Genomic DNA, 10,444 nt, shown 5'->3' with positions numbered 1-10,444 from the left:
AAATATATATAAAACTGCATTTATACATAATTTTTACCAGTTGGTTCTATAATTATTAATGTTAATTTGTTTGTATGTGTTAGGGAAAAGCCGTATTGGGCTATTTGATGTGTGAACCGTAGACAATTGAATCCCGGATGTTAGTGTTGTAAGTTCGTACACTTACCGCTGTGCCACCGAACAGTGTTAAGCCCGATACATAAATGATATAATGTTTAAGTTTAAGGAAAATAAATCTGAAGTTTACATTTTTGTATTTAGTTTTTAAAGATTATACATGTAAAATCCTTTTTTGAAATTTTATTTTCTTGTTCAGATGTTAGATAGGAAAATTATATTGTAACATATCGACCTGAATATTATTTTCTTCACGTACACCAAGTAACATAATCAAAGAATTATCTACAGTCAAACAAAGTAATATAAATTTAATAATTAAGTTCATGAGCAAATTTAAACAGCCATGTTGTAATCTTTGTCACTAGTGATAATATGAATGAAACTTTTTAAAATAATAATAGCATTAAAACCACTTAAAACTAATAAACTTTTACATCCATAAAGATGATCATGTATCAAAATTTAAATCTTAAAATAAGTAAACACACGCACCTAAATAATACATTTTATACACATATAAGGAATTTTGTATATCCAAACGAACATAGATATCATAAAATCAAACAATATTGCACAAATAGGAGAAATATACACAAGGCTGGATCAAAACTTTATAAATTTTATATATTAATGGTTTCGCTTTGAGTTTACTTACCGATTATGTATTATTTTATTACAAGTAACAGTTTTTACATTAAGAAAGATTTGTTTTTACGACGTTTCGATCATTGTTGCTATCATTCTCAAGTACACAATATTTAACGGTCAAAACTTGTTACTAGAATATTTATCTCCTATATAAAAAAAATGTTTCGTCAACACTGTGAAAGGCATTTTAACTATAAAAGTTTTTTATTTCAGCTCTACTGACAATATGTTAGTAAAAATCATATACCTTCAAAATATAAACATATGAAATATAGTTACTTGTGGGAAAATTCAAGCAATTCTAAAATTCTGTAGAAACTTTTATACGAAGCACAGTTTATAAGAAATAGAAATCAAACTATTCATCTATTAAAAAAAGAATGAAAGTATACATAAATAAGTATCCCAGGTTAAATCAAACATCCCACCCAGGACAAACAGGGTTAATACAATGATGTTTATCTGATGTATCTAATATTTACACACATATGAATGTTTATCTATATTATTAGCAGCACAATAAGGCACTTATGGTGAATATCAGCCATTTTGTCACATTAGAGAACTTTTAATATACAAAATAAAATTAGGACTAAATACAATACCTTTTTTTGTATTAAGAAATGAAAGATGATGTTTTTGACGCACTTATAAGCAAGTGTAAGGAAAAGATATGTTTAACAATATACTTCACTTTTATTTCAAATTGTTTACTTAGTTCATTATTAAAAATCACGGTACTGTTGATTATCCATCATATGAACAATTGTTTATAGTTAATTGTTAACTGTACGTGAACGAGTACTAATAATTAATGTAAAAATAAATAAAATAATTAATAAGTTTTAATTACACCAATGAATAAACCTAAAAACGTTCATCCCTTTCGAAACAAAATAGTAATCTTAAGACACCAACACTTCTACCTGTGTTTAAATGGCAAATGAAGAGTGGGAGAAGCAGCTAAGCTTTAGATCAGGGGTTCTCAAACCTTTTTTTTTATGGACCCCCCCCCTCACATACACACAAAGTGATAGCGATTTACTGTACATACTCTAAAATATCCGTTAACGCAATCTTTTTTACGATCTCGCGACCCCGCTACAGTACTCTTACAACCCCTTTTGTGTCGGGAACCCAGATTGAGGAATGCTGCCCTAGATAATGGAGAGCGAAATTGCGGCACTCGCGAGGCACTGTAGACACAAGGAGAAAAACAGCAACATAGCTGTGATATCTCACAAAAAAAATAGTTAGCTAACATCACGGTGTAATTATTGCTTTTTTTTTTATTGTTATTAACAGGCATTGTCCTTTTAACACAACCCCCATTGAACTGGTCAATCTCTGAAAGTGAAATAAATCTGGATTTTATGAAATTGAAGCTAAAGTCACTTTGTTTTCTACAATTTCTTTACATAACAGTTAATTTCTTATTACTATTTTATACATAGATTACAATGCCAGACACCATAATTAGTTTTTACGTTATTATGCAAATAAATAAATATTGTCGGTAGAAGGTAAAAGTAACACGTATTTTACACTAAATATCTAATTCGTGAAACCAACCAAACAAGTATATAACACATAAATATTTATTTCCTGCACTTTTGTAATCTTTGGTTTATCTAACGAATGACACAGGTGATTGTATATCAGTTAATCTTATGTGAATCCGTCATCTTTCAAGTCATAATATCCATTTATTCATTTGATATCTATGGGACAACTTGCAGACTATAAGATGAAGTAAACACTGCCAAATGCGGAGCCGACTAGAAGTACAATTTGCGAAGTGACATAGGTTCTAATTTTAGAAAATCGTTGATTTCGAGGTTGTTCTGAATCAAGAATTCACGCCGCTGACAAGTTGAATTCTTATACATACTACCAGAAAAAACAACAGCACTTGATTTTTTTTTGGGGGGGGGGGTGCCTAGCTCAAAAGGAACACAAATGAATCTGGTTTTTAAGAAGCATATCTGTTGCTAGCTGAATCGATATACTCAGACCCAAATTAAATATTCATTTAAAGTGGTTGATAATACTTGGATCAAAGGTAGGTTTTCAAACATAAATATTGAAAATAAATTCTTAATTTCGTTTATGGTTGTTATAAATTGATCAAGCTTTATTATTTTGTGTTATTTATTTAAATAGTCTTAGGTCATTTTGGATTTCACCTCAAAAATAATATGTCCGAAAACACCTACCCACTTTTGGATTTATTACCATGAAATACTGATTTTATATTACACGTAAAAATACCAGAGAAACAAAGTTATAACGAAATCAACTAACATACTGACTCTCTCAGTAGAAAACACCTTATGAATATATACAAGTCTATTAGAAGTAAACTGAATTTGGTAAAATTCATATAAATTAAAACCTTACTCGGAAATGTATCACATATTGTGATACTCTGAAATCACACTGAACCGATACATCAGAGATAGTCTGGATGTTTCAATAATATAAATACGTTTCAAAAGTATTTTTCTATATATACAAAGCACAAAACACCTATTTAGCTGCATTTACGAAATCAATTCGCGTTTATTCTAGAACAATTTATGAGTATATAAAGCCTTCAAATATTTAGATCTTTTTTTTTTTTCGTACAAAACGTGAAAACAAGCACATTCTATTATTGTTATATTAAATGAATATCTTAATTTTTCAGCTCTGAAAGAACAAAAGTATAAAATATTAAACTCGAAATTAAAACTGAGCTTATAACTTACAAAAACGTAGTTTAGCTTAATAAAATCTCACGTAAACTAGTAAAATAGTTTCTTTTTTGTTTTAAGTTTTATTGAACCCTTCGGCAATAATAACCAAGTGTCTTGCATTTTTCACACAGGTGCTGAGGGTGTTCTTTACTTTGGTCAGAAACATCTAATCCGTCGGGTTTCTCTAGAGGGCGCTGTAAACAGAAAACAAAAAACTGTTTCATCTGAAAGTGTTATTACCATTTAATAACAAAATGTTTTACTTTTTCTTGTTATCACAGAAAATATTTCTGAAACATTTACGAAATTTTTTTCAAAAATATAGGGCACGGCATGGCCAGGTGGTTAGGGTGCTCGACTCGCAATCTGCGGGTCGCGGGTTCGAATCCCCATCACTGCCCAAACATGCTCGCCCTTTCAGCCGTGAGGGCGTTATAATGTGACGGTCAATCCCACTATTCGTTGGTAAAAGAGTAGCCCAAGAGTTGGCGGTGGGTGGTGATGACTAGCTGCCTTCCCTCTAGTCTTTCACTGCTAAATTAGGGACGGCAAGCGCAGATAGTCCTCGTGTAGCTTTGCGCGAAATTCAAAAATATAGTAACTTTGCTTCAGCTCAAGATTTTTTTTGTGCATCCGACAGAATATTTGTTAATTACGTCTTGAGAGTAGTATTTCACACATAATACGTGAACTCTAAATAATTATAATTCAAACAATTACACCATGTTTTTCCCACTTTAAAATATTAAATAAAACAAGAATTTGAATTTGCCGCGAGGTTTCCTTGTACGCCTACCAAAAGGCAATTTTTATTTGTTTTAGTGGAAAGCTACACAATGGAATATATACACTCTGTCCACCGTGGGGAATCGAACACTGTAATCAAGCGTTGTAAGTACTTAAACTTATCAGCGACAAATCTGGGAACAGGTGTAAATGAGAAGCGTCAAAACATTATCTCCTCACCATCTACATGCCAAAAATAAGCAGACAACCGTTAACAATAAAATGTTATAATATAGGTCTTTTAACAATAAACTAAAACTTACAAGTCATGTTTAAACAACAATAGAAACGCTACCAGCTACAAAACAAAGTAATTATTTCATGTATAACATTATGCAGTCACTGACAAGCAGTTATGATATGTAATCATACCATGATTTTTCTATCTTCTCATTTCTAATGTAGAATTTTTTCAATTTTTTTTTCGTTTATTCTAGGAACGTATGGTTCTCATATAACACACGGTCAATAAAGCTGTTAAGTTGATTTCGTTCTATATACTTTGGTTCTTTGTCATTCCCTTGGAAATAACGTCTGGTCTGCCCGTGGTAATATTTACTGTAAAGCTGCACCTTGTAATATATAAAGGTCAACAGTAATATCCTGCAGTGGTAGGTCTGGCAATATCTGGAGGTTACCACCTCTCTTATGCTTGAATAAGATGAGAATGACCAGTCGCTCTGCATAAGTATATTGTTATCAATCCAACTAAATAAGGTGAGATTTAGATAAATTGAAAAATCGTCTTGAGTGAGTCGGTCAGAGTGGAAATAAGTCTTGATGGAGTAGAAACAGCATGATCCGTTTATGACGATTGTCCAGCGTCCAATTTTCATTTCATTGTGTATCACATTTTGTGTCCGGTCTATTAATTTCTTAGCACATAATCGGTTAGTTTTAATTACACTCAGTATTACTTTGCGCTATATCTTGCCGAACCTCCTGTTATGTAGCGGACCTAACTATACAAGTTTACCTGAAACTACTACACAGTTACCAAGCCAAGCAGACTGTGGTATAAGGACATGGATGAAAAACATGCAAGGGAAGGGGACAATTTTTTTCGTTTTAATAATATCATTTGTTTGGGAGAGAGAAGAAAGTGAAATTGCCTTTCCTTCATCCCTTTTCATACTCCCCCTTCCCCAATATTTGACTAAATATGATTTGTCTCTGGACTATTTACCTCTAACTGTAGTTTAATGAAGGGGGGGGGAGTAGTTTGATAAAACTAGGTGGGAAATTTTCCAAAACCTAAGGGGGATGGGTGGATGGACACCACCACACATAAAACAAGGTTTATCAGGCATCTAATTCAAATTACTTGTCACATGATATAAACTTTCATACCTGCAATATGTGTGTATAATTTTAGTACTTACAATTGTAAAATATAAAATATAAAACATATTTCTCAATATCTATAATAGACATACGATCATATAACGGTCTTATACCAAAATCATCAACCAAGTACCAACACTTCCCAAATGAATCCAAATTAACAAACATGTAATATACTTTCACCAAAATTAACTAACACATGCCGCTACGAGATAGATAGATCTCAACACCAAAACTAAAACTTTACAGATATATGCTGTCAGTAACATGATATATACGCAATCTCTAGACATACTTTTGTTTTCAGTACGTCATAAATACATTAGGAGGTATATTTCAACTAGTAACATGAAGACATTGCCAAATATTCAAGTGATTTAACAAGTGGCATCCTTAAACGGCGATTGACAGTCCGAATTTATTTCGTCTTCTGAAAAGAAATATATTACCAAATCTGTTTTCTGTATTAGCTTTCATAAACACTTTCTCCACCCATTCGAAAGGTGTATAGGTCGTGTGAAACATAGCATGAGTTCTCAAAAGAAATTCGTTGTACGATTCACTCTTCCAGTCCTTTTCACTTGTAAGATTACACAAGTTCACCAGAGAGACCCCTGGACGATTCACTCTTCTAGCTCTTTTCACTTGTAAGATTACACAAGTTCACCAGAGAGACCCCTGGACGATTCACTCTTCTAGTCCTTTTCACTTGTAAGATTACACACGTTCACCAGAGAGACCCCTGGACGATTCACTCTTCTATCCATTTTCACTTGCGAGATCATAATACTTTCACTATCAATAAACAACTTAATTTGTATTTTAAATACTGACATATATATATATATCATCTAAGAACTGGATCATAATTTCTAAAGTTCAGATAACACCCTCTCTCCCTAATTAAATTTAAATCCTCATGCATATTCCGGTACGAAATACAGTGGTTAAGTAATTCTGTCAAGGATACGGAAGCGATGTCTTTTGTGAAGAGAATCAACCAACAAAACAACAAACTTTTCCCGATAAACTTATAAATAGTGTTTTAAAACAGCAATTTACAAACGCTCTGTATAACAAAGGAGTTGACAGTACCTCTCACCCATCAATCAGCACTCACATTAAAAACGAAGCCATACAACACTCATTTAAAGTTTTCACCAAATCTGATATATAAATCAATATACAGCGAGAGATTTCTTTTAAGAACGAAGGAGAAATATGTGTATTACAGAAATTAGAAATTTTGTATTTGTATATTGGTTATCGCTAGATTATACCAGCACTGTCGCATGCAAATTTTATGTTCTTCTTCAACGTTTTTAAAACGGCGTTTTTGACTATTTTTAATGTTAAGATCCATCACAAAAACTCATTCTTCGGAGTTATATTAATTGAACGTAAAACAACTAAAAAAAAAAATGCTGGATTTTACTCAAGATCAGAAACATTCTTACCTGCTTATGGGGGTAAACGTTTATGTGACATTTGATACATTCTTGGCCCATATTGGCCCAGCTGTTTCCGCTCATCCACTTTCGCTTACACTTGGGGCACTTGTATTCACCAAAGCATCTCTTTTTTCCTTGATATGGTGTTAAGCCTTCGCCCTTAGGCCTAGCCTAGAAAACATAATTTTTATATGACATGTTATAATGATTTTCACTTTAATAAAATTAAATTAAACGTTTTTGTTTTTTTTTTAGTTATTTCTACACCAGATTAAATAAAAAGTAAGTTTGTTTGTAGTTAAACACAAAGCTACACAAAGGGCTATATGTACTCTGCTCACCACGGGTATCGAAATCCGGTTTCTTGCGTTTTAAGTCCGCAGACATAGCGCTGTGCCACTGGGAGACTAAAAGGTAAGTACTATTGAACAAGAAGCAGGTTCTATAACAACCTAATTTTATCCTGTATATGGGGTGTCCAAAAAATAATATTATTTCCTAGCATGGCTAAAAAAGATATATATTTCCTAGTAGTAATTTCTATTCTGTTAATGTCCTGGAACGTAAGTAACAAAGGAATAGATCAGTTCAAAGAAATTTAATTCACCGTTAAACCTGTATCTGCAACAGCTCCTGTAATCACTAAAGAATATAACTGAATACATTTATGATGTATCAACATGTTCGAACTTAAAGGATAACCCCGTAAGTTTACAGAAAGAAACTGTTTTTTTATATAAATTACACGTTCTTGATTTTGTTAATATGCCTTTGACATTTACCCCTCTTTTTTTTTAATCGTATCCTTGTACGAAGATTTGACAACAAATTTCTAACTCCTATGTTGAGGTCATATAATTGTGACTAAAACTTCTAATATGTAACTACTGTTGATCAGCTGTGGGCTAGTGGTTGGCGTGCCTGCCAAAATATCCGATGGTCAATAGTTCGCGTCCCGTTACCTCAAAATCTCGTTCAATACTTTGGGGTAGCTGGTGTTTTATAAGAGTGACCGTTCAATCCAATTTTTGGATTAGAGTAACCCAAACGATGTTGGTGGGTGATGTTTATTATACGCCTGTCTTCCTTTTAGTCTATGAGCTTAAAATTAAGGATGGCTAGCACTGATAATTACCCTCGTATGCTTTAAAAGAATATCCGCAACTAACTAACTACTGTTTGAAGATCACGTAACTGTGGCAACAACTCCTAATCACTATTTGTAAATCATATAGTTGTAACTACCACTTCTAACTACGGTTTGCAGATCACGTGACTGTAAATACTACTTCTGTCTGTGTTTCTAGATTATATAACTGTAACAAGAACTTTTAACTACTGTTTTTAGATCATATAACTGTAACAAGAACTTTTAACTACTGTTTTTAGATCATATAACTGTAACAAGAACTTCTAACTGCGGTTTGTAGATCATTTAGCTGTAAATACCTCTTCTAATTACTGTTTGTAGACAATATTACTGTAACAAGAAGTTCTATCCACTGTTTGTACGCCATATACTCTTGATGCAACTCCTAAACTACTACTTGTGGTTCATATAGTTATAACTACAACTTTGATATAATGTGAAGTCCATCAACTTGTAACTACAACTTCTAAACTACTGTTTGTAAGCCATAAAGCTATAACTTTAACTTGATTTTAACAGAAAATGCAAATTCGTTTTATTTTATTATGTTCATATCAGTTAATAAAGTCAAACTTATTGTTGATAACATAAAAACAATGACTTAGTCTTAGTCGCTCTTGGCTATAGGATAGAATACATTTACCGTCGATCGCAATATAATAACAAAACCTATTGGTACACAAGACAAGTATTCGATATAATTTGGGTTTTCAATAACAACAGCGCTCAAAACGCATGTATAATTAAACGGACAGTCAGCTAGCAGCACCCACCGCTACAAGGGCTATGTCCAACTTTTAAAATCGAATATATAATTGGGTTGATTGAAAGAAGTGCCGAATTTGTTCAGCCGCATCACGTTTCGAACTTTGGATCATCCCGACACGTTGACAACAAACAAAAAGAAAATAAGATTAACATATTTTTTTCTTCAATTTTAGCGTAAAAGTACACATGGGCTATTATAGATCCCCAACCACGTATCTGATAACAAATACGTGCTTCTTTGTCCACGTCCGTAATAAAGCGCTTTCGAATGTTTTTCGTGTTTTTTTTTTATCAGAGTTTACGCGCAAAGAACTATTTGAGCATAGCTATCCAAAATATTGAACTCGCGGACTAGAGGAAAGGCAACTAGTTAACATCATACACCACCAGTTCTTTTAACCGTTACTGCTATAACGCACTAATTGTAATTGTATATTACATGAACGGCCACAATATCCAGACACACTAATAATCACTAGTAAAATAACAATCCGGTAAACTTGTTCACATATGTTCAAAATAGGCATTTCAACTTTTAAGACACATTTATGGTGACCTTATCATTATTATCTTTTTTTTTTTAATGGCTTCATTTTATATTTATTTGAAAATAGAAATCTTTTGTAAGTATGTGTAATATACAAAACATTACACTAATATTTGATAAAATAGGAAAACATTACATGCACCCCAGTTTAAACAACACTAAACAAACTAATAGTTTTGGTTAATCTTCTTAACAACTGGGTTAACCCCTAGAAGTGTCAATATGAACCCCGCCAACTTTTTCAAAAACACTTTTCTAGATTATTATTTATTCAATAAATTGCTTGTGGGTCAAAGCCTTTGTTGGTTCTTGAGTCACTGACAACCTAAGGATCACTCACAAAGCATTATACAAACATTAACCCAAAATACCATCAATATTACAATTCATTTCACAAAGTATTACGTGGATCTACTTACGTGTTTTACGTAGAAAATTGAATGATTTTACTCAAAACAAGTTTGATCAGTTCTTTAAAATGTAACTTGTAGCTCACCAAAACATAAAATTACTTAATCCATTATAATAATACTCAGTTTTTGACTGTCCAGAAAGTGCGCGCGCACCTTACTATATAAATCAACAAGTACATGCACTTTATTACAACGGATGTAAACAAAAGGCGGATGTAAATATACTTTAGTAGACATTTTCTGCAAAAATAGCTTATCAAAGCTTTGAAATAACCTAACGTTAGGTCGTAAAATATTATTATAAATTTATTTATAGATAGTACCAAGTACGGTAAAGCTTAGGCCTAACTAAACTAAAACAAAAAATGTACACAAGTTACTGTGTTAATTTATCTCTTTATCGAATATAGGCCATACTTAATAAAGGCTTAACTAATGTTAGGCCTAAAACAAGAGGACTTATAGATTTCGATGTCTGC

The 10,444-nt window shown here is 32.4% G+C and overlaps 1 protein-coding gene across 1 annotated transcript in view; it reads right to left on the bottom strand.

Moving 5' to 3' along the window:
- Window positions 1-2,693: 2,693 nt before the first annotated feature.
- LOC106458862 (zinc finger CCHC domain-containing protein 24-like) overlaps window positions 2,694-10,444 on the bottom strand; it is a 20,825-nt gene continuing 13,074 nt past the window's right edge. Inside the window, exons 3-4 of the mRNA XM_013918419.2 lie at window positions 7,094-7,258; window positions 2,694-3,700 (exon numbers count right to left, since the gene is read on the bottom strand). Of these exons, the coding sequence (XP_013773873.1) occupies window positions 3,587-3,700; window positions 7,094-7,258 (279 nt within the window). The 3' untranslated portion in view covers window positions 2,694-3,586. The remainder of the gene's footprint in view (window positions 3,701-7,093; window positions 7,259-10,444) is intronic.

This window comes from Limulus polyphemus, unplaced genomic scaffold (genome assembly GCF_000517525.1).
Source record: "Limulus polyphemus unplaced genomic scaffold, Limulus_polyphemus-2.1.2 Scaffold524, whole genome shotgun sequence".
Classification (NCBI taxonomy): Eukaryota; Metazoa; Arthropoda; class Merostomata; order Xiphosura; family Limulidae; genus Limulus; species Limulus polyphemus.
This window is presented reverse-complemented; position numbering and strand designations above follow the sequence as displayed.